Source organism: Mesocricetus auratus, unplaced genomic scaffold (assembly GCF_017639785.1).
Source record: "Mesocricetus auratus isolate SY011 unplaced genomic scaffold, BCM_Maur_2.0 Super-Scaffold_100006, whole genome shotgun sequence".
NCBI classification, from domain to species: domain Eukaryota; kingdom Metazoa; phylum Chordata; class Mammalia; order Rodentia; family Cricetidae; genus Mesocricetus; species Mesocricetus auratus.
In genome coordinates this window covers 63,835,369-63,861,102 of record NW_024429190.1, presented here as the reverse complement: position 1 = coordinate 63,861,102, position 25,734 = coordinate 63,835,369, and the positions used below count along the sequence as shown (strand labels likewise).

At 39.0% G+C, this 25,734-nt stretch overlaps 1 protein-coding gene across 1 annotated transcript; it reads left to right on the top strand.

Moving 5' to 3' along the window:
- The first annotated feature begins 11,689 nt into the window (after nucleotides 1-11,689).
- Nucleotides 11,690-25,200, top strand: LOC101844726 (transmembrane serine protease 11B). Its single transcript, XM_005068108.2, has 10 exons — nucleotides 11,690-11,788; nucleotides 14,752-14,867; nucleotides 18,095-18,213; nucleotides 18,304-18,371; nucleotides 20,599-20,759; nucleotides 21,407-21,445; nucleotides 21,942-22,116; nucleotides 22,709-22,968; nucleotides 23,807-23,949; nucleotides 24,775-25,200. The coding sequence occupies exons 1-10, from the start codon at nucleotides 11,781-11,783 to the stop codon at nucleotides 24,934-24,936; spliced, it is 1,251 nt and encodes a 416-aa protein (XP_005068165.2). The 5' UTR covers nucleotides 11,690-11,780; the 3' UTR covers nucleotides 24,937-25,200.
- The last annotated feature ends 534 nt before the right edge of the window (nucleotides 25,201-25,734 follow it).

Sequence of the window (25,734 nt, the reverse complement as noted above, 5' to 3'; positions counted from 1 at the left end):
TAATCCAAAACAAACATGAGGCCTTACCTTATAGTAGTCAGGAAAGGCACAATTTCAAGTATTAACAGAGTTGAAACACTCTAAAGAAATATTGGCCAGGCTAGCCATTTTCCTTTTGAGGATGAGACTAAATGGCAGAGCTCCAGGTGAGATCATACACAGGATGTGTCTAAAATAGAGAACTTCTTTAAAAAGAGTTAACAAATAAGGTTGTTTCTTCTGGGAAGCACTGATGAACAAATCATCAAACGAGACAGGTAGAAGGAAGAAGGAGGATTACTCATACAGAATATGTAAAGAGGAAATAAAACTAGGTGGAGTTGTACAGTTATGGGTAAGGTAATGTTGAAAAAGCAAAGCAAATGAAAAGTCTACCTAGTAAAACAGTACCTGCCTAACAGTAAATTGTAGTGAGAACAAAACATCCAAGTATTAGTAGGGAATAGCTAATCTGCCAAGAACATCCCAGCTACAGCTGTATATGTTAAAGGTTTATAAAGAGAGATGAAGAATGCAGACTGAAGACATAGTTACAGTAGTTTTAAATTTGAAGTTAGACTGTGTGTGTCTGTGTGTTCAGATTTTCCTTCAAACAGGTAATTACATGCTGTAATACTTTTTGAGATTTTAATGATAATATTCAAACTTCATATAAACTAGGTTAAGTATGGCTATGTAAACCTAACTACATCCCTAAACTATTCTATCTACATGATGTTAAGCCAACATATTTTGTGATTATTTTTTACCTGGTTTCTTGATTCTCATGAAAAAATAACCATCATCTTGTATTAGATATATACTTGATATTTGTTGGCAAAATTTAAAAACATCCAGGGATGGAAAGATAAACAAGGAAAACCATCAGTCATAGCTTCTTAGCATCAGGATTACTGAAACTGACAGCACAGTGCTTCTTTCCACATTTGTTAAATCTGTAAATGATATACTAGGGTAGATTTAATTATGCATATAAATCTTTATATATCTGTGTTCATGATGTACTCATGATTTACAAAAATATAAAACCACGTCTAATATTTCAAAATGTATTTTTGATTCTTAACATGCTGTCCTTTGTTTTACCTCAGAAACATGAGAACAGAAACCAGGCTTAATTTTTAATTTTTACTCAGTGGTAACCTCATTAGCTGACACAGTATTCAAATCTCCCTTTCTCAAGAGAATGAGCACTGGAATGTTTTTTCCTTGAAACATTAATACATAAATTATGAATCATGTCTGAACTGAATGAAAGCCAGGTAGATTAGAACATCCAATGTCTGAACTGTCTTCCCTTTCATAGATGCAGTGCATTCTCCCAGAGAAACTTGGCCTTCATGGATGGTGGTCCTTATTTTACTTGCAGTGATGGCAATCTGGGGAGTAACTATTGGGTTCCTGGTTTGTTTTCTGGCCATTGGCTATTTGCTATTTTACATTTTACTATGTAGTACTCAGTCTTTTAGTTCACAAAATTGAAAGGAAACACCGATACTAAATTTGTTCAAGGGAGTTTTCATATTTACTTACCATTTTATTCCATGATCATGGGTTTCTGTTAATTGGCACTAAAGTTTGCAAAGATTCTGAGTTTGAAGCCTACTGATAGGCTGTGTTACCAAGTATGGCAGTGTGGGTAAGACTGCAGGGATTGTTGCCAGCAGTCAGTGGCAGAACTAGTCTGGAGGGTTTCTAGTTGGCTGGCTATATTAATGAGTAAACAAGTTCAAATTCTGGGACCACTGTTCTCCTTGCCAAATGTCTGCTACTGATTATTAAGATAGCATTGATAAGTAGCAAGGCGAAATCCACAGGTGACTCTTCTCATGCCAAGCTCTTCATGTGGTTCTGGGATTCAAACTCAGGTCTTCATGTTTGTACCACAAGTACTCTTACATACTGAGCCATCTACCCATCCCTCATCCTTAGGGGTTTCTGGTTTGGTAGGACAAGAACAGGACTAGTCAGTCTGTGCCTTTAGATGCTTTATAATGTTTCTGAAGTTCAGATAGTATTGTCCCTGGGTTTAACATACTGCTTTAGAGAGGTACCCAAGCATCTATTTTTGTTAAAATAGAACATTCTATTACAAATTTTGGGAGTAGGCTGACTGCCATGCAGACTGGCTGTAGTTGGGTCTGTAAAACAACATCCTTAGCCACACTATAAGACACAGAGGAAGTTCCTATTCATCTTATCTAAACAATTATGCCAGTCAGCTCAAGTTTCCACAACAAATGACCACAGATGGGAGTTTGAAGCTCAGTATCATACTATTTGAGTTGCTTTCTGATGAATTCTCCTAGCTCACAGCTTTCTTCTCACTGTATCCTAAAAGAGTTTTTCCCTCTAAATAGATGAGGACTAGGGATATGGGAAAGATAGATACTGATCTGATGTTTAGTTCTCTTTTTGATTTCTCCTTACAATGATTTATCAACTAATAATACAATTAGTACATTGTCTTTGTTTTTAAAATATTCTTGTTTTATTAATGATTTTTCATTTACTTATTGAGTGTGTACATATACATGCATGTGGTACAGTATGCATTGAGAAGTCAGAGGACAACTTAAAGAAGCTGATTCTCCTCTTAGAAGAGAAAGTGGGAGACGCCCTTGAATGAATTGGTAGAGGAGACTGTTTCCTGAACATAACACCAGTACCACAGACACTGAGATCAACAATTAATAAATGGGACCTCCTGAAACTGAGAAGCTTCTGTAAGGCAGCCCACAGAATGGGAAAAGATATTCACTAACCCCACATCTGATAGAGGGCTGATCTCCAACATTTACAAAGAACTCAAGAAGCAAGTCTCCAAAACATGAAAGGATCCAATTAAAAAGTGGGGTACAGAACTAAATAGAGAATTCTCAATAGAGGAGTCTACAATGGCCGAGAGACACTTAAGAAACTGCTCAACATCTCTAGCTATCAGAAAAATGCAAATCAAAACAACTCTGAGATACCATCTTATTCCTGTCAGAATAGCTAAAATCAAAAACACCAATGACATTTTATTCTGGAGAGGATGTGGAGAAAGGGGGAACATTCCTTCACTGCTGGTGGGAGTGCCAACTCATACAGCCACTTTGGAAATCAGTATGGAGATTCCTCAGGAAAATAGGAATAAGCCTACCAAAAGACCCAGCAATTCCACTCTTAGGCATATACCCAAAAGATGCATATTCATACAACAAGGGCATCTGCTCCACTATGTTCATAGCAGCATTATTTGTAATAGCCAGAACCTGGAAGCAACATAGATGTCCCTCAACTGAAGAGTAGATAGAGAAAATGTGGTACATTTACACAATGGAGTACTACTACTCAGCAGAAAAAAAGCAATGGAATCTTGAAATTTGCAGGCAAATGGACGGCACTAGAAGAAACCATCCTGAGGGAGGTAACCCAGTCACAAAAAGACAAACATGGTATGTACTCACTCATATATGGATTTTAGACATGGATCAGGGGAGTGCCAGCCTACAATCCCACTGCCATGGAGTCTGGGAACCAGAACCTTCATCTAGCTACTGATGGAAGCAGAGGCAGACACCCATAGCTAAACACTGAACGGAACTCCTGATATCCAGTGACAGAGAAGAAGGACTGATGAGCAAATGGGTCAAGACTGGGCTGGTTTAACCCATAGAAACAACTGGCCTGAACAAGGTGGAGCTCTTGGACCCCAGTCTGATGGCTGGGAGGCCAGCTTGGGACTGATCCAGACCCCATGAATGAGGGTGAGTGAGGAGGCCTAGGCAATCTGTGGGGCCTTGGGTATTTATCCCTGGCATACAAATGGACTTTGGGTGCCCATCCCACAATGAGGGATGCTCTCTCAGTCTGGACTGTTGGAGGAAGGCCTAGGCCCTGCCCTGCATGAAATGACAGACTCTGTAGATTCTCCTTGGAGGGCCCCACCCTCCCTGAGGAACAGAGTGGGAATTGGGTGAGGGAATCGGGGGCTTGGTGTGGGGAGGTGGGGAAGAGGGGAGGGAGAGGGGGGGTTGGGATTGACATATGAAGCAAGCTTGTTTCTAATTTAAATAATAAAAAAGAAGCTGGTTCTCTCCTTTTGCTAAGTGGGTTCTGCGGACATAATTTAGGTCCTCAGGTGGCTACATGTGTTTTAAATTACTGAGTAATTTCTCTGGTTCATAGGTTCTCATCTCAATTATCTTAATTAAACATAATTCCTTTCTTTTTTTCCTTTTTTCTTCTTTTTTATTTTAATTTTAAATACCTTGTTTTACATGTCAATCCGAGTTCTCTCTCCCTCCCCTCCTCCCGCACCCCCCAACCATCCCCCCCCCATCCTCCCACCCTATTGCCAATTCCTTCCACATAGGGGATATCTAGAGTCTGTCATTTCACTCAGGGTAGGGTCCAGGCACTCCCCTAAGAGTCCAGGCTGAGAGAGCATCCCTCTTTGTGTTATGGACACACGATGTCTGTTAGTATTCGAGGGATAAACACTGATCCACTGCTCAGGACCCCATAGGTTGCCCATGCCTCCTCACTGACTCTCACATTCAGGGGGTCTGGATCAGTCCCATGCTGGCCTCCCAGTTGTCGGTCTGGGGTCCAAGAGCTCTCCCCTGTTCGGATCAGCTGTCTCTGCTGTTTTTGCCAGCCCTTCCTTTGCCAATTTGCTCATCGCTCCTCTCTCTCTGTCGCTGGGTTCCTTGGGTTCAGTTCAGTGATTAACTGTGGGTGTTTGCCTCTGCTTCCATCAGTCACTGGATGAAGGCTCCAGGATGGTTATAGACATCAAGCTCATTATCAGGAATGGGCATTCGGGGTGGTCTCAACCTTATTGCTTAGCTTGCCAATTGGTGTCATCCCTTTAGATCACTAGAGGTCACAATGGTGCCTGATCTGTCTTCTAACCTATGATTCCCTCTTCCCTCTATCCTACCCCCCCAGTCATCCTTCCTGTTCCCCCATGACCTACTCTCTCTTCCTCTTCTCCCTGTCTCTATTTCCCAGCTCCCTCTCCCCCCACCCCTCGCCATGTTCCCCATCTGTTCAGAGGATCTTGCCTCATTTCTCTTCTCTTGGGTACCATGCATATCTTTTATATTCTTTCCTGTTTCCCAGACTCTCTGTCATTGGAAGTGCAGACTGGCACTCTCCTGATCCATGTCTGTCTTCAAATATAATCAATCACCCTACTATTTAGAGTTTCAAAATAAAATTTGGAGGATGATGGAATTCATACTAATAATTAAGTTAAAAGCAATATGATTTTCCAGAACTATAACCAGAGTAGGAAATGTGAATGCAACAGTTTCTCTGAATTCAGGCATTGCATATTCTATTACTGACAAACTTATCTGCCTCCATGTAAATATGCAGAGTTAGCATTCCATATATACCACTAAATTAATGATTTTAGTCATTTAGAGATTTTCTAAGTTATTTAGAATAAATAGACTAAAACTGTAAAATATTACAAAAGGCTCTTCAGTTTTCTGTATTGCAATGTAACATTTATAATTAGTAAAGATCTTATAAAGGGCTACAGTGAAATGTAGAGGCGACATAGCCCACTTCTATCATAGATGGTTCTTGTTCCTATAACATCATACACATGCTTTTTAGATGACTTAGCATAGTATCTTGGGCAGAACCTAGCATCTGACTTTCATATGCACAGATTGCTGTAAGAAAAAAAATATAGAAAATGGTAAAATAGCATGGAACAGATTTATACCTGGAATAAAAATATTTGATTTTGTCTCAGGTTTCTTCCTATTGTTGCGATAAAGACTGTGACCAAAAACAACCTGTTATGGGAGTTTCTTTGACTTACATTTCCATATCACAGTCAATCATGTAAGCAAGTCAGGGCAGAAATCAAGAGAGGAAACTAGAGCAGAAGCCATGCAGGGACTCTGCTTACTGGTTTGTTCCCCATAGTTTGCTCAGCCTGTTTCCTTATACACCCAGGACCACTTGCCCAGGGGTGGCACTGCCCCCACAGGGTGGGTCTTTCCACATCAGTCATTAACCAAGAAAAAGTCCTACAGATTTTTCCACAGGAAATCTGGGATAAGCATTTTTTTTATTCCCAGATATTTCCAGCTTTTGCTGAGTTGGCCATAAGCTAACCAGGAAAAACCTTCAGAACGGTGAACTCTTTCAGTTGAAGAACTCATATTTTTCTGTTTCTTAAAAAATGACTGTGGGGGATCGTCAAAATCTGTCACATTATTTGGGGCAGGAACGAGCCCCCCTCCCCACAGTGTATTGGTGAGGGAAATGGGAGGATGGGAGGGAGAGGGAACTGGAACTGGTATGTAAAATTTAAATTAAAAAATATCACAATGAACTGATAACGCAATTTCTCTCAAAATGAATGAATGGATAAGTACGCCAGGTAAACAGAGTGCTGTAGGTCGAGTTTTCTGTTGGACCACCAATCAGCTCTGTCCTGCCAGCCACTCCCCCATAACCACATAGAGCTATAATATTAATTATAAATACTCAACCGAGCTTAGGCTGCTTTTAGCTAGCTCCTACAATTTAAGCTAACCATTTCTATTCATCTGTGTGCTGTCCTGAAGCTCTTTTACCTCATGTATGTACTTCCCATCCTGCTCACTCTGCATCTCATGGCGTCTCCCCAGACTCCACCTTTCTTCTCCCTAGCATTCTTATGACCCCCAAATCCTGCCTAGCCATCGGCCAATCAGTTTTTTATTAACAATGAGAACAACAGATCTTAACTGTGTACAGAAGGATTTAACCACGGTAGAGTGCTATTTAATTTTCATTCTCATTGGTTAAAGCACATTTATGACTGGAAGAAATACCACCAAGCTTACCTATTTGAAAGTATGGTGACCTAGTATGCGAGGTTAAGCGGTTTGTACTTGGGGACAGGAGAAAATGAAGATGTGAGAACTTGTGACACATAGCAAGCAGGGACCTCCATGGTCTACAGAGGTGGAAGGATTGCATGAAATTTACATGGAATGATTTAAAAAGGAATGGAAGAACGGGGCAGAGAAAAAAACACAAGAGTACAAATCATTTGGAGAGTGAGTCGGGAAACTTGAGATGTTTCTGATTTCGGGAGTGCTTCGAGGATTAAAAGTGATCACTAGGCTGGGAGTGTAGTACATGAAATGTGTGCAGGCTTCAGTTGGAGCACATGCTCAGGATGGCCTTTCTAGCTGCTGGCACTCTGCTTTGAAGAGTATGCCAAGGGTACCCACCAGGACTCTACAGGACAGTGTCAGTTGTTATTGTAGGAAGGGAAGGGTTGTTGAATGAATGCTGGGTGTTTGCCAAAAGGCTAACATGTGTTGATGGTAGTTCTGAGATAATAACATAGATGTACTTGACATTGCTTCATATTTTAAAATTCTGTGAGTGTTTATGTCACAGGAAAGATGTACTATTATCAAGGTGATTTTCACATGTCTGGAGTAACACACATTGACAGTTGTGAAAATGCTGCTTCACAAGCCAGCACGGATCTGAGCAGAGATATTGAAAATAAGGTAATTCAGCAATTTTTGTTTGTTTGTTTTGTTTTTCGAAACTGGGTTCCACTATGTAACAGCCTTGACTGTCCCAAAGCTCACTAAGTAGACAAGGCTGTCTTTGAACTCAGAGACATCGGCTTGTCTCTGCCTCCCAAGTGCTGCGATTAAAGGCATGTACCACCACTGCCCAGCAGTAAATTAAACTTATAAAAATTAATTTGATTATAAATGTAATTAAAATACATATTGTGAAACCAAGGGTAATGGCACGCTACTGTACTTCTAGCATTCAGGATCAGAAGCAGAAAGATGGTAAGTTCAAGACATAAGTGTACTACACAGTGAGATACTATCTCAAGGAAAAAATGCTAGTGGGATTTATATGGGATTTCAAGTTGAATCTACTGTAGCTACCCTGAATATACATTGTTACTGTTTCAAGATCTTTCTAAAAACATGGGTGCTTTCCTTTAACATTTACCACATCAGTCTCTGGTTGAATCCAGAGGCAGAATGCAAATGTATGTGAATAAGGACCACAGAAAGCCACATTTACATGTCTCCAAGACCCTCTTCCTTCCCACAGAGTCAGTTACCTTTTTTTTGAATATTTACCTATTTTTACTTTCATTATGTCTGCATGACTGTTTCACCTAGATTCTTGTATGTGCACAATTTGGATGTCTGGTGCTTGCTAGGACAGCCTTGTCTACTTAGTGAGCTTATCATTTTTTTATTTTAATTTTAAATAGCTTGTTTTACATGTCAATCCCAGTTCCCTCTCCCGGCCCTGCCCACCTCCCATCCTTCTGTCTGTCTTTTTCACCCTCCCTCCCTCCCTCCCTCCCTCCCTCCCTCCCTCCCTCCCTCCCTCCCTCCCTCCCTCCCTCCCTCTCTCTCTCTCTCTCTCTCTCTCTCTCTCTCTCTCTCTCTCTCTCTGTGCCTCTGTCTCTCATTTTTCTCTACTGCTGTTCCCATCTCCAAAAGCCAGTCCCCTTCCTCCCCTTTCTCCCTTTTAGGAACCTTTTCCTCTGCAGGACCTCCCCAAAGAGTCCAGGCTGAGAGAGCATCCCTCTGTGTTATGGACACACGAAGACCATTTGTATGCCAGGGATAAATACTGAATGTGATTTTAGAACCGATACTTGAACCAGTGCCTTGAATGTATGAGGACTGTTTGAAAGGACACATGTCTATGTCCTGAGGCCCCCACCCATACTGTTTTGGTACTATGACAATTTCCTTGTGTACATTTCCCTGAAAAGTGACATTATATCTGTTTGTATGAGAAACTCAGAAACCAGAAAATGACTGCATGTTCCTGACTATAAACATAGGAGGGAAAGTGCATACTGTTTTGCTCTTAAAAATTTTCATTCTACAAGTAGTTTAAGATGAAATTTATGTGCAAACATTTTTATCACAAAATAAAAAAGTTTCCATGTCAAAAAAAAACAATCCCTCTATTGAACTCTGTCACATGGCAACTTTATCTCTCCCACCACTTTTTGTTTTAATTACAATACCAAGGACCCAGCATTTCCACCCTATTAACATTGAATTCACTAGCATGCTACTGCACCTGGACTTTTAAAATCCTTTTTCTAATTTTTTCATTATTTTTTAATTACATTTTTAAAAGACAAGAGCTTGCTTCACATGTCAATCCCAGCTCCCTCTCCCTCCCCTCCTCCTGCACCATTCTCCCCACTCCCTTCCACATAGGGGATATCCAGACTCTGTCATTTTGTTCATGGCAGGGAGCAGGACCTCCCCCAAGAGTCCAGGCTGAGAGAGCATCCCTCTGTGTTATGGACACATGAAGACCATTTGTATGCCAGGGATAAATACTGATCTACTGCCCAGGGCCCCATAGGTTCCCCAGGCCTCTTCACTGACTCTCACATTCAGGGGGTCTGGATCAGTCCCATGCTGGCCTCCCAGTTGTCAGTCTGGGGTCCAAGAGCTCCCACTTGTTCAGGTCAACTGTTTCTGCTGGTTTCACCAGCCCATTCTTTGCCCATTTGCTCATCATTCCTCTCTCTCTGTCACTAGGTTCCAGGGGTTCACTTCAGTGTTTAGCTGTGGGTGTTTGCCTCTGCTTCCATCAGTCACTGGATGAAGGTTCTAGGATGGCATATAAGGCAGTCGTCAGGTTCATTATCAGGAATGGGTATTTAAAGTAGTCTCTCCACTATTGCTTAGTTTGCCAGTTGGTGTCATCCTTGTAGATCTCTGGAAATCTCACTAATGCCAGATCTCTTCTCAAACCTATAATGACTCCCTCTATTATGGTATTTCTCATCCTGTTCCCCCCCTACTCTTCCCCAAGGGCAACCTTCTTGCTCCCCCATGACCCACTCTCTCCTCTCTCCTCCCCCATCTCTTCTTACCAGCTCCCATTCCCCCCTGTCCCCCACCGTGTTCCCAATCTGTTCAGGAGATCTTGCCTCATTCCTCTTCTCTGGGGTACCATGCATATCTCTTTTAGGTTCTTTCCTGTTTCCCAGACTCTCTGTCAGTGGAAGTACAGACTGGCAATCTCCTGATCTATGTCTAAAATCCATATATGAGTGAGTACATACCAAGTTTGTCATTTTTGTGACTGGGTTACCTCGCTCAGATGGTTTCTTCTAGTGCCATCCATTTGCCTGCAAATTTCAAGATTTCGTTGTTTTTTTTTTTCCTCCATTGTGTAAATGTACCACATTTTCTCTATCCACCCTTTAGTTGAGGGGCATCTAGGTTGCTCCAGGTTCTGGCTATTACAAATAATGCTGCTATGAGGGCCTGTATAATTTTCATGACTTTTTTTCAGGTCATTCTTGTCTGCTTCATTTGCATTTGGATGTTTGGGTTTTGCAGGTGTAGAGTTCCTAGACTCTGGTGGTGCCATGATAGTTTTTCTGTTGCTGAGGGTGTTTTTATATTGTCTCCTTCCCATCCCTTCTCCCAGTGGGTGCAGAAGGATTCTTCCTCTCCTGGTGGGTACAAGACCAGTGTTCCCTTCTGGTGGGTGCAAGCAGGTCCAATATTCTGGTATCTGCCACAGCCTGCAGTCCTTTGGGTCCCACTGGAATGGGAACCACAGTCTCGCCTGGATTTTTTGTGGGTTCTGGGTACCCAACCACAGGTCTATTGCTTACATGGCAATCATGTTATTAATTAGACTATTGTCTCTGATATGTAATAGGAGAACACATTATAGCAATTACATCGTTATTCTGGTGTCTGTTCAAAGCTTCGTCTTCCAGGTTCATCTGCGCACTCTATAGATAACCACTCCAACCCACCCCAGTTGTCACTTTCTATTTGATCACCCCATTTTATTTCTTTTTAGCATGGCTATATATCTCATATTAAATTACATATTTGCTATTCTACATTTGTTGACCTTTCCCATTAGTGTGTAAGAGTGTGAAACAGGGCTTTCGTCACACCTGTTGGTACATTACTGTTTCTGGGAACAATCTGAAACTCTGGAAAGTAAGTAAAATAGTTATTAAATTGGTGAGCAGATAGAGAATTGTGTTCTTCAACACATCAAAAATAGTCATAAGAGTCAAGATATGTGTACTATAAATACCTAAATGGCTCACTGAGCTCTGTTTTCATAAAAACTCTGTGTGCCACTAAAATCTTAATATATATTCATTCAGTAAAACAGCTCTCAGATGACTAATTAGTTCATTTCATTTTCTATGCAAAGAAGCTTAAAAGTGAAATGCTTTGTTACTTTAAGCCTACTTCCCACCTGTAATTTCAGACCTACAAAAGTATTCAACTATTCCTATGAGACTCTTTAATTTTAAATTGCATTTCAAATGACTGATGCTCTCCTAGGATTGTTTTTATCATAAACAAGACAACTTAGATTAAGTCATTTGTGGGAATGCTTGGATGGGCTTGCTAGTTTCTCTGGGGAGAGTCTCTGTGCAGAAAGATGGATAGCTCCTGAGTCAGAACACTGACTCACCAATGTGTGGTAGTGTTTTGGGGTGGGTCTTTGTGATGACCAAGTTATACCCATTGTTTTTACTCTAAGTATTCTACTCCAAGACAATCTTTGTTATTTCCTTGAAGCTGAAGATCCTCAGTTGTTACCATACCTGTTAAACAAGTTTCTTTTTAATGGCATTCTGCTATTATACCCACCCTTAAAATCTCAAATATCCTCATAGCTAGCACATTTACCTGAGAACCACTATCAACGCATGAGGAGTTCAGAAGTTCCCTCTATATTAGCACCAGCAATCACGGTATCATCACACTATGTATAGGTAAGTGGTAATTTGCCCACCTAAAATTCTGACAAAATAGAATTTCTTCTCAATTTGAGTCCTCCCTTACAGACTGTGACAAAATAATTGTGGTTGGATGGAGAATATATAGTGGTTCCATAGCGTTTTGGAATTTCAGCTCAGAGACACCTTGTCATAAACATGTATTTGTGCTTTCAATCTGAAGTGTTATGCACTGATTGGAGGGGTGCTTCAAAAAAGGTGCATGTAGCCTAATATACTGTCAATTCCTGACTGTTTTCCAGTAGAGAGGCAACAGCAGAGACATTTTTTTTGTGAGTTAAATATGAAGTAGTGGCTAGTACAGATAATTATCATGTACTCGTAGTATTTGTTTAATGGCTTATACTTCCTACAGTGCATTCATGAATATTATCTTGGATTTCACAGTACTACTATTTTATAGATGTTCTCTTTAAAGACGTAAATGTATATCTTACATAAATATTTTTCTGTAATGTATGTTATTAAATCTATATATTTAGGTAAAAAACAGCCCATGAGGCATATCTGTATTGATAACATCCAGTGTTATTCTAGAGTGGATACACTCACTGTGAATTGTGATAGAACATACTAAGAACATCTTTCTTGGCTTAAAGAATTTTTGCATGATTCTGGTTTGTATTAAAGATGTTATTTTTGATGACTTTATTTTTTCCATACCTCTGATATATAAACTAAAGAGTCATCAAGCAAATATAAGCTTAAACAGTGCATTATGATTGGATTTGCTTGCTTGCTTGTTTTGTGAATAGCTATCAACTTTATTCTGGGTGCATGGTAGATTTTGTTTATAGAGCATTTCATTCTTTCTCCATTACTCGTTTACATCTCTGTGAAGCCCTAAGTTAAAAAAAGTAAAAGGGTTAAGCCACTGTTTTGAGAATAAGAGATTCCTAGGAAAGACTCAAGCCCTAATTCTGTAATCCCTTTCTCAGAGTAAGATACTGAGGCAATTGTATTGCTGAGCTTGGGAGGGTTAGGAGATGTGCTTGACTGTGCTGGAGACATAAGAAGGATTTGGTGAACTTTGGGATGCATGCAGGTGTTTGAATGATGAACAGTTACAGGAAGTGAAAGGAACACCAGATATAGATGTAGACTTCAGAACCAAATTTTTACCGTGTTCAATGTTTTCTTAGCATTAGCCACAGGCTATAGATGAGAAAAAAATCAATCTGTTCTAGAGCCTTGTGCACAGGGCAGTGAGAAGTTTGTGCCCAGTGCTTTTAATAGTAAGATACATCTTATATTTCATATCACCCAGAATTATCTCTTATAAGACTTTACTAATATATATGACTGGCTATCAGAACCCTGCTAACACTGGAAGACTTTCTCTTTTGTGCTTGAGAAGGTTCCTTATGACTGTTAGTGGCTATTTAATCATTTATGTTAGACTGTTTGTAATGTCTTTGGGTTATGTGAGAAAGGCAGCTAAAACTCAGAAATTAAATCTGAACAGTGACTTGAAATACCAAAGGCAGAACATGGATAGTGAATCAACTGTAAAATCCTGCATCTTGTAGCAACTTCAGTGGATAAGATCAATGAGCAGGAAGTTGTTTCAGACTTCTCCTTTCAAACAAAAAGGCTAAATGAACACTAAGAAATTTTGTCTGGCAAAAATTTAATGGAATAAAACCTTTTATGTTTTTAGAATGTAAGTTATAAAGACAAAAATTTAGAATATAAATTATAAAGGCAAAATGAGATAGAAAATTTCAGTGTCTCCGTAGTGTACAAAAACCTGAGCTGAACTGTTTTCTAAACAAAACTAATCAAAAGAAGAAACACGGACATGAATCCCTAATTAAGAGATAATTAGAAAAGTGCTAATTTGGAACAGTCCACAGAAAACAGACAAACAAAGGGCGTGGAGTGAGGCTAGAACCCCTTCAGCAAGAAACACACTGAGGGAGCTGAGTGCTTGTGAGCTGAGGTAAACTAGGATCAACAAAGATTTGAGTCAGCCAGGAAACAGCCTCATCTCTTAAGGGGCCCCAAGCATTTGGAAGGGAAAATTCAGGAAGCATATAAAAACTTGTGACAACTTAACCACCGTTACATTGAAAACAAATAGTTAACTTAGGAAAGAGAAATTCTAGTTTTGTGCAACACTCTCACATACAGATCCAGTTTTACAATCCCTATTCTCCCTGCATGTAGATACTTGCTAGGTTCCTTTCCATCCCTGTGGTTCCTCAGTTAATCACCACCATGACATATCTGATGTGTACTGGAAATCTGTAAGTCCTTCAAAATCCTGGTTTAAAAAAAAGTATCTTTTTAAATCCTCAAACAATCTCCTCTAGGCTTTATTTTACACTGCCATTTAAAACATATTCCTCCCCTTTATTAATATGGTCCCCAACTTCTGACAAATATTTTTAGTCTGTAAACTTTCTCAAATTCTTCATTTTCTCCCATTGTTCCATTTCCATGAATTACGGTAGTCTCTATTCTGGCTGACCTCTCTTGTCGTTTTTTTCTCTTCTTTCAACTATGGCCACGCACACTTCTTCTTGGTGTTTTCCTTCCCAAACACTATATGTTCTCTTTTCTTTAATTTTATTACATTTATTTATTTATTTATTTATTTGTGTGTGTGTGTGTGTGTGTGTGTGTGTGTGTGTGTGTGTACCAGCACACAGGCTTATGTGTACATGCCATGCTATGTAAGTGAAGATTAGAGAACAACACACAAGCCTGGATTCTCCCCTTCCATCATGTGGGTTTCTGGTATCAAACTCACACCATGGGGTTCAGCTGCAAACACTTTTTTTTAACTCACTGAGCTGCACCATTCTCCCCTCTTATCTTCCATGTCATTTATACATCTGCACCTAATCATGGGGAGTTTTCAGGTGGCAAGAGGAAAGTTAGATCTGAAAAGTATGTGTGTTTTCTGATGTATTTTTCATGTCCTTCATTTACAGACCAGTCACAGCATCCCACAAAACTTTCCCACTGTGGGTAATCATCCTTGGTGTGCTTGGAGCGCTGGCAGTCCTTGGGGTAACTATTGGACTCTTAGTTCACTTTCTGGCAGTAGGTTGGTATACATTTATATCTTTTGCTGTGTCTTTATTCCAGTTTCTGTGAAATATAAAGAAGCAATTGCAACACATGAATTATCTCCCTCTATAGCAGCATTGGGGACCTTGGGTCCTGAAAGAGAGCATCACTAGCATTTGCAAATGTTGTACTACAGACACAGTTCACACACTCACACAGGTGCAAGAAAATGCATTTAGACACAGATGAACGGATGACTGATGAACAAGAACAGAGTATTCTACATGTGGCATACTGTTTCAGGCTTTACCTTTGCGTATTGGGTCATTAGTTTGCTGCCTAGAGTTGGCAATCCGTAAAATTTCCCCCTTGTTAGCATGTCCATTAATACTCCTTTATTTATGCACCAGTTTTTCTTTCCTTTCATTGGAAATAGATTTTTCTTTTTTATCCTCTCTTTTTTATTTAAATTACAAACAATCTTGTTTTACATGTCAATCCCATTTCCCTCTCCCTCCTCTCCTCCCCTGCCCCCCACTGACCCAGGGAGGGTGAGACCTTCCATAGGAGATCTTCAAAGACTGTCACATCATTTGGAGTAGAGTCTAGGCCCTCTCCCTGAATAGATTTTTCATACAATACATTTTGTTTAATTAGAAAACAAATAGACACTTAATGAATGCTAATTAAATGAATAAAATAAAACAAGTAAGAAAAGAGCCAAAGAAAAAGTACAAAGTGTCTAGATAGAGAAGCAAAGTCACACATGTTCACACATGAAATTCCATAAAAACACGAAACCAGAAGTCGTAATATATGTGTAAAGTCTCTTAAGGTTAAAAATACAAAGGCTTGACTTAAGATTATAAGACAAGGAGCCTCCAACGATGCTGTTGAGTTCATTTTGTGTTAGCTATCTACTTCTGGACCTACCCTTAAGAGTGATGTTTCCCTAGTTATATTCCCTTGGAGGAAACTAAATTTTCAGTTGCAACTGGAGATAGTTTCTGGGTTAGGGATGGGAGTATGTGTCTACTTCTCCTTTCTTCTGTGGGATCCCATCTGATGTAGACCTGTATGCAACCATTTCTAAGACTGTTTCACAGTAAACCTCCTTATATTCTGGCTTTTACAATGTTTCCATATTCTATTCCATGATGTTCTCTGAGCCATAGATGGTGGAGCTGTGATACAGATGTATACATTCAGACTGACCCTTACATGTTCTTTTGATCTCTCCATTTTATTCAATTGTGCTTTTCTATGATGATCTCCATCTCTTGCAAAGGGAAGCTTCTTTGATGGGAGATGGGGGAGGTCATAGCTATGCTTGTCTAGTGTCTGTGGTTGCTCTATGTTGTATACTCACATCTGCAGTTTTGGAGTCAGGAACTGCAGATGAGAGAGAACATACAGCCTTTTGTTCTTCTTGTCTGTCTGGGTTACCTCGCTCAATGTATTTCCTAGCTCTATCCCTTTATCTGAAAATTTCACACTCTGATTTTTATTTAGAGTGGAATACTATTCCGTTGTGCACATGCACCACAGTTTCATCATCTATTCATCTGTTGAAAGACAGTTAGGCTATTTCCATTTCTTAGCTATTGTGAATACAGCGGCGAACACTGCTTTGCAAGTTCCTGTGGAATAGGATGTCGAGTCCTTTGGGCATATGCCAAGGAGTGGTCAAGCTGGGTCATGTCATAGATTAACTTTTAGCTTTTTGGGGACTTTCTTTACTGATTTCCAGAGCTACTGGGCCAATTTTCAACAGTGAATGGGGGTTCCTTTTTCCTTTAAGCCTCACTAGCATTTGTTGCCATTTATTTCGTTGATTTTTACCATTCTTACTAGGGATTATCCTTTCAAAATAGCAAATATCTTCTGACATTTATATTATATATAAGATATGATATATTGTAAATTCAAGTTCTGTCCCACCTGGTCCCACAGCCATTTAGTCCCAAATAAACACACAGAGGCTTATATTAACTATAAACTGTTTGGCCAATAGCTCAGGCTTCTCATAGCCTAGCTCTCTTTTAATTATTAACCCATTCTATTAATTTGTGTATCTCCACATAGTCTTCATTTACCAGTGATGCCAGACCCCCTTGCTTCCTATGCAGCTACATGGTATCTTGCCTGAGACTCATTCTCTCCGTTCCTCTTCCCAAAATTCTCCTAGTCTGGCAGCCCTGGCTATTCTTCCTGCCTGGCTACATCCTGCCTGTCCATTGACTGAAACATCTTTATTTTCATCAACCAATAAGTGAGACATATATTCATAACATACAGAAGACAGACACACACACATATATGTATATATATATATATATAATTAATATCTGTGTGAAAATTGAGGAATGGAGTATAATGTGTTGAATGTAGGCCTTCAAGTCAGATTACTGAGGTTTTATTCTTGGCTCTTTTTAATAGATATATAGCATTATGAAAATTACCTGATTGCTGTGAGACTGTATTTCCCTTGAAAAATTGGTATGCTTCTTAAGATTTTTCTATAGTACCATCCAGTAGTAATACTTAATGAACAATAAATTTTAAAAACTATGATCTGACAACTGGTTGCACTAAATAGAAACCACTGTAGTATATAGTTATTTCTGTCTCAAGCAAGATCCTACTCTTACAGCTGGGGAGATTGCTCAGTGGGTAAGGAACTTGCATCCTGTTATGAGGACTGGGTTCAGACTTCAGATCCCAAGTAAAGTCAGGTTCAGTAGTGCACATCTGTAATCATAGTACTCATGTGGAAAGATGGGGGCTAGATGCAAGAGAACCTTTGAAGCTTATAAGATGGCTACCCAGGCACACACAGTAGCAAACAAGAGAGACCCTGTCTCAAACAACACCAAAGGTTGTCCTCTGACTTTCACACATATGTAGTGACACTTGCATTCCTCAGCTCATACATACAAACATGCACACACATGTGTACACCATACACACAAATCATTCATGTGTGTGCATATAAAGATTAAAAATGTTATTCTTTGTAATTTTCTCTACCATATATCTATCTACTTATCTGTTTGTCTGTCATATATCTGTTTTTCTAATATTAGTTTTAAAACCACTTTTTAAAATGTAGAGGTTATCTCCTTATTTGTTCCAAAAATATTCACAAGGGTCTATCAATATCTAATGAGCACAGTGCATCCTGCTTTGTGTTGCTATGAAATCTATGTCCTGATTTGAAGTACGTATAATTTAATTAGTTCTTGGATCATTTTCATCTCACAGAAGACAAGATCTACTACTATCAAGGTAGTTTTAAAGTATTGAATATTCCATATGACAGAAATTATGAGAGGGAGACATCACCAGAAAGTAACTACCTCAGTAAAATCCTCGAGACTAAAGTAAGTTATATTTTCCTGCATTTGTTAACTGCTTGAATATAAACATATTATTGAAGTATGATGTTTAACTTCTATGATGTCTCTCAACAGATGGCTGATGCCTTTCAAAATTCTAACATTTACAGACAATATATCAGCTCTCAGATCATCACATTGGTGTAAGTGACTATCATTAATCATCAGGAAAAGAGATAAAGTTATTATACTTCAAGTGTTCCAGGGAAGTTGAATCTAAAACATTCTAATTGCAAACAATGATTAAGTATCAGTATTATCATACCTATCAGCATAATTGTTCAACAGAAAACTAAAGCAAACATTGAAATTATATGGTGGAGGTTATTAGGTTTAAGGGAATATATTTGTGCTTAAATTACATTTGACTTATCCTCATTTCTGAAATATTTGTATCGAGAAACCATTAGATGGTCACTAAGTCAAATGTTTCATCCTCTATTGGTTTTATTATTGAGCACCAGAAATGTAGATTTTATTTTCTCCTGTCTTTCTATTTGAAAATCAGCCAAATGTCATTTGAAGTGTTCTTAGGGTTCTTCTTAAGTGGGGTAGAATAAATTAAATATATACCAGGCTTCAATGTCACAAAAGGCTTCTATATACACAAAAAAATTATGTGTGCCCTGCACTTGGGTTTAGAGTAGCAAAGAGTAGCAGAGAGAGCAGTAGAATAGGCACTGGATAACTCGAGCCTGGATTTTATAACTTAATAGCCCCAGACCCTCAAGAGAGTCACATTACTATGTGAGACTCTCTGTCTAATGAAATAACAGTGCCAACAGCTTTATTGTCTTCTTCATAGACAAATATGCACAATAAAAAGATAATGTGTGTAGAAATATTTGCAAATAAACACATTTCAAATGAATGTGAATACTGTTTTTACTTTGATCAATGCCACTAATGCCACCTTTGTCCCCCCCATTCCTGGACTAATATGACTCCCAGAATTGCAGGATAGATTTAGGCTCCCATTAGCCTTAACCTTGGGTTAATTTTTACTATTGGCCCAAAATGAAAGACTAATGCTGAAGGCCCCATGTACCTCTCAGAGGTGACTGCATGAACGCAATGTGCAAGTGGTGTGCGTGCGTGCATGCGTGCATGTGTGTGTGCGTGTATGTGTGGTGTATTTTTGTTTTGTTTTCTCACACATGCCCCACATGCATGTAATTCAGGTGTCTGTAGGTAACAAGAGTTCAGACAAAGGGAAGAAGAGGCCACAGGACAGTGTACTTCTCTTTGACATGTATTCCTTCATAAAACAAATTCACATGAGCTAAGTAGCTTTCAGAAATTACTTTGTACATACAGTACTGAGGTTCCTCCCAGACACTGCTCCCAGGGATCTTAAATAATATCCATACATTCATTGTTCAGTCTTTCCACTGATAAGTTTTTCCCCTAAGCTGTACAAGTCTTTCTTGAACACTGTAGTATTCAAGGTCAGTTTTATACATTTTGCCATCATTGCTGTGTACTGGCTAGCTATAGGGACCTTCTCCATCAGAGTCCAATGTCCTACACACTGAATAACTAGGCATACGGCAACAATGTATAGTGTAAACAATTCAGAGCACATTTGCACTGAGTAAAATTTCTACTTTGGTACTGGTATACTCCTAAATACATTACATAAGTGCTAAGGTATTCAGATTGTCCTTGTTCATAAAGTTATATACCAATACCCTTACTATAGTAGTAAGTGATTCACCAATAAATGTAACAACAAAGTACCTGTGACATAGCACTAATCAATACATGCTAATTAATATCATTTCCATGGTTACTCTGATAAGGCTTTCCCCATCTCTGCTTGATGAAAATTTCAGTTTGATGATGAAATAGAAATAAAAGTACTTTAATGTCCAGTAAATATCAATGCTTCCATGAATTTTCTTTTAACCCTTTAAGTAAACATTATGCACATTTCCTCCAAGTATCTGTTTCTGTGTCTTTTGTTGCAGTCCTTTTTACACATGCTTTATCTCTCATAAAAGTCTGAACAATTCCTTGAGGGTAGGAACTGTGCCTTAGTCATAGTTACACATTTATAGCAATTGCTTAATAAATCATTGATGAACACACACACACATGCATACACACACACACACACATGATTGTCTTTTCTTGGTACATTAGGCTATTTCTGTTTCTGAAAGATTTATAGAATTGCATGTCTTACAAAATGCATAGAATAGCTGTATACATTCAGTTGACACAGGCATGTAGGCATATGGCAGACTGAAAACTACCTAAAGTGATGTTACTGCACAAACTCATAAAAAGGGAACAAAATCAAGATATGAAAGGTAAAGAAGGGGGTGTTAGTTTTCACACTGTATGAAAACTTTATGTTATTTCCAGTCCTGATAGCAATAGCGTGACTGCAAATATATGGCTGGTGTTCAAGGATCCCAGGTCAAACAAGGAAAACACTAGAAGGAGAATTGAAAGCATATTACATCAGATGCTGGAGAACCAATCAGAATCCCTGACTACAGATCCCAGGACTCTGAAGCTCATGGGTAAGCTTACCTATTGGATAAGAGCAGTGTTACTGTATCATGTTGTGACCAGGACATATCATAAACACCAACTACAAAGTTGATCTTTAGTATATTTTAAAGGAATGTCACCTTAGATCAGAGAACATTCCATTCTTTCATTCATTTCCTAGCAATGCTACAATTGCAGTTGCTTAGAACAAGGAGGGATGACTTCTTATTCTACAGTGGATACTAATATACTTAACAAACATTTTAAGTGATGGGGTGTTTTATTTTTATTTTCTTGATGTATAAAAATTAACATTAGATCTGCAACTCTATTACTTTCTCTTTTAGAAATCGTATTTATATACTGACATGAATCAGATTTACTTATGGAAATTACTCCTTTTTCAAGAGAAGATAGTCCAAATTTTTGACATTGGATTATGTAGAACATAGATGCAGTTAATGAAAATGTAATTTCTCAAGTGGAATTTTGAAGATGGTACTTGAATATATTGTAATCAATTGTAACAAAAGAAAAATTCCAATAAGCTAATTATTTTATTTCCATGATACTTTGTTCTGGATGCCAAATTACTGTTGGACTTCTCTGGTCTGTGGAAAATGCTGTCTTCATTGACCAGCTTAAATTTACTGTGTACTTTTTTTTTCTATTTCAGAAATCAGTAAGGTTGATGCTAAAAAGATTATCAACAACCGTAAGTTCAGACCCTTTCCAGATAAGTATATGATAATCTAAACCATAACAGCCAAGATCATTACAACAGGGGAGCACAGCAGTATTTCACATGTAGTAATCACTTACTCAATCTGCAGAACACTCCTAGAGTGGAGTATTATTACAATTGTATCTTAGAGATGATGGTTTTGAAGCAAAAAGATTGCCCAGATTCTTCCAGCTTGTAAATGATAGGGCCAAGATTCCAATTCAAGGAGTGAAGAGGCAGAGTCCATGAGTTAACCGAGACTTTGTTTTCCACAACTTACTTATTCTCTGAGGGTTAAAGTTACTGTGTGAGACTCCTGGGGTTGCTGGTGATTCCTGTATGGATGATTCTATTCCTGTCCAGTGCCGATGGTGACAGTATCACATGTAATCAAACCAGAACAGCTGAAAACCCAGTTCACCTTCTACACTGTCATCAAATTAACATCTTTCTACCCTCAACTAACACAAACCAACTCATTCTGAAGGTTGCGGGAGGCGACCAAGAATGTCAGCAACCTACGACAGAATCAAGGGAGGATCCACTGCTCAGAAAGGGGAATGGCCATGGCAAGCGAGTCTTAGAGTGAATGGCAGACACTACTGTGGGGCATCACTAATCGGTGCGAGATTCCTGCTGACAGCGGCTCACTGCTTTCAAAAGTGAGTTCGTCATGTTCTCCAAGGTTTGGGAAACACAAGTAGCTAGGCAGCCCTTATCTCAGGCAAATTGTCTTCCATCCTCATGGGTGTCTGGGTTTTAAAAACAGATTGCAGGTAAGCCTAACTCAGTCTTTCCAACTTTAACTGTAAAAATAGGAAGAGCCATTACATTTTTAAAAATTTTTCTTTTTTTTTAATTTTAAATTAGAAACAAGGTTGCTTACATCCCAGCTCCCTCTCCCTCTCTCTCCCCTCCTCCCACGCCCTCCCACCATCTCCCCCTCTCTTCCTCCCCCAATACCCACTCCTTTCCCTAGGGAGGGTGAGGCCCTCCATAGGAGATGTCCATAGTCTGTCATTTCATCCAGGGCAGGGCCTAGGCCCTCCCCCAATGCTCATATTTTACATACTTATTTTTCTTACGTGAGTCTTATTTCTCATCACTTTATACTTCAGATCCTAAAGCACATGTAGTTACTAAACTGTCACATCATATCTCTTATCTCCCTCTAACTCATAGCTATATGCTATAAGATTCGGTATTTCTGTCACTTTAAAATAAACACAAAAGCATTGTTTTTTGTTACCTCAGAACAAGCAATCCAAGGAACTTAACTATAAGCTTTGGCACTGAAGTAACTCCACCCTACATGCGACATTATGTTCAAGAAGTTATTATTCACGAAAACTATGTTAAGGGGGAGCATCATGATGACATTGCAGTTGTTGTGCTCACTGAAAAAGTTTTATTCAACAACGATGTACATCGGGTTTGTCTTCCGGAAGCCACGCAGATTTTCCCTCCAGGTGAAGGAGTCGTTGTTACAGGATGGGGAGCACTTTCACACAACGGTGAGTCCAATGGCAGCGCACAGTGTAATATGTAAGGGCAATGTGAGCATGCAGCAATCTGAGCACACAGTTTCAGGCAGCATTTTATCTCTGGATGCTCAACCTCTTCAGGCCATCTCTCGGAATATTGCACAGGTCCTTGCAGACTGCTTTGGTTTGAAACATTCAAAGAAGACCATTTAGGTATAGAACTCTCTCTCTGTCCTGAAAAAAACTAATGGAATAGTTTCTGGATCAATGATATAAGAAAAAATGGCAACACTTGAAAGGTGTTTCAGTTGACTATTTTGGACATTTCTTTTTCATTAGTTTGAGAGAGATGTGTGGACAGAAATTTCTGTCCCAACCAGTCCAGCAACCGTTTAGTCCCAAATAAACACAAAGAGGCTTATGTTAATTATAAACATTTTGATCAATGGCTCAGGATTCTTATTGGCTAGTTCTCTGGTAATTATTAACACATTTCTATTAATCTGTGTATCTCCATGTGATCTTGGCTTACAGGTGATGCATGGGTCTCTTGCTTCCTCAGCAGCTACATGGTGTCTCCCTGACTCTGTCTACTATCTTTCTCTATCCCTGTTTGGATTTCCCACCTGGCTAAATCTTGCCCATCTACTGGATGAAACAGCTTTATTCACAAAACAATAAGAGAAACATATATTCACAACATATAGTAGGACATCCCCCATCAGAGGTGTGTGTGTGTGTGTGTGTGTGTGTGTGTGTGTGTGTGTGTGTGTATTTATCCTTTAAAAAAAGGCAAGTGTCCTTCCATTCTGGTCAGGTTCTTGGCACCTGTTTTGCTGACCATGTTAACCATGTTCATTTACTTTAGGTGACTCCCCAATGTTACTTCAGAAAGCATCTGTTAAAATTATTGATACAAACACTTGTAATGCGGAAGAAGCTTACAATGGTAGGATAGTGGACACAATGCTCTGTGCTGGTTACATGGAAGGCAATATAGATGCTTGCCAGGTAAGTCTGGAAATTATTCATAAGGACCATATAATGTATCAACAGTGGCTATTGTTCATTATGGAGATCATCTGTTCTTTATTTAGTTGTGCTTTGATAGTCCTGTTGGTGACCCTCTACTGTGATGATTTCCTACAGATAGCATATGTCTATAAGTGTCCAATAAACACGGATGATAGCTTTCTTTGAGTTGAGTTCTGTCCTAGGTACTTCACAAATATTAACTCATTTAATTCTCACCATAGCTATATCATTCAATTCTCACCATAACTGTATATTGTAAATATTTTATCCTAATTTCATAGATAAGGAAATGGAGGCAGAGGGACATTAAGTATCTTATATTATCAAACAGCTACTAGATGGTAGGATTGTACACCTACATTCTGGGTTGTCTCAAATCAGAGTACATCCTCTTAACCATACATCAGAAAAGGATAAGTCTCAGAGATATTTTAGTATTGCTAGGCCATCCCCAAATTTCTTTTATTGTCTTATCCCCCTCATGACCGGTTATTTTTTTTTCAGATACAAAACTTTGAATTTCAAGCATACTCAAATGTAATTCCTAAAGACTTTCTCAAGAACTACTTTGTGATTTCCCAGGTTATGCTTTCAAATTATCATACTCACAAAAGAGAAACAGAGAATACATTTTGGTCAGTATTAATTGAGGTTAGGAATGTACAGGATTTGTACCACATGACTCTTGACGATCTTGATGAAGCATCGATGATTCACAACTTCATCAAGAACATCATTGCATATAGCTAAACTTTCTGACATGAGCCTGTCAAACTGATAAATGTACTTTGCTTTATTTAGGGTGACTCTGGAGGACCACTGGTTCACCCCAATTCTAGAGATATTTGGTACCTTGTTGGAATAGTGAGCTGGGGACATGAATGTGGTCAAATCAACAAGCCAGGGGTCTATATGAGAGTGACTGCCTACCGTGACTGGATTGCCTCCAAGACTGGTATCTAGTAGGAAATCATCTTCTATTACTGAATGCATATCTTTGTTGCCTGGAACTTCTAACTTATTTAACATCCATTTTTTAAATTCACTTTTTCATTTTGTGTATATGTATGTTTGCATGTGCATGCATACATGTGTGTCTGTGCTCATGCATTTATCTGTGCACTCATACAGATGCTGAAGTTGATGTTAAGAGCCATCCTCAATAATTTCACCTTACTAAATAAGACAGACTCTTGGTCAAATAAAGAACTCTCAGATATGCTCTTACCTTACTAGTCAGGTTGCTGTTGGGACCCCTGCCTCTGTCTTAAAGGATGGAAATACAGACAGGCTTCTATGTTCACCAGGTATTTACCTGCATTTTGCAAATCCCAATTCCTGTCCTTAGGCTTTCATGGCAAGTACCTAATCACTCAGCAAACCCTCAGCTCTCTTTAAAACATTATTATTTTATGGATATTTTTCCTGCACCGAATACATGCCTAATGGTCAGAAGAGAGTGCTGAATCCTCTGGACTGGAGTTACAGAGTTTTGTGAGTCACCCTGTTGGTGCATGGAATTGAACCCAGATCATCTAGAAGAGCAGCCAGGGCTCTTAACCTTGGAACCACTACCATCTAATACTTTCCATGCTCTTTAAGTGTGTATAGTGGCTATTTTGAATAAAGTTATAGCCCTAAGGGAATATTTGTAAATATTTAAGAAAACACAACAAAACAAGATAAGAAATCTTGAGTTTCTTGGTCTGGAAAGGTTTTAGTCAAAAAAGTACTCCCACCAAACTACTGTTAAACTACTCT

Excerpts from the sequence above, each read along its gene's own strand:
- LOC101844726 (XM_005068108.2), top strand. Across the intron at positions 21,446-21,941 it reads TAAAAAGATTATCAACAACC|GTTGCGGGAGGCGACCAAGA; the intron begins GTAAGTTCAGAC and ends CTCATTCTGAAG. Across the intron at positions 22,969-23,806 it reads GGGAGCACTTTCACACAACG|GTGACTCCCCAATGTTACTT; the intron begins GTGAGTCCAATG and ends CATTTACTTTAG.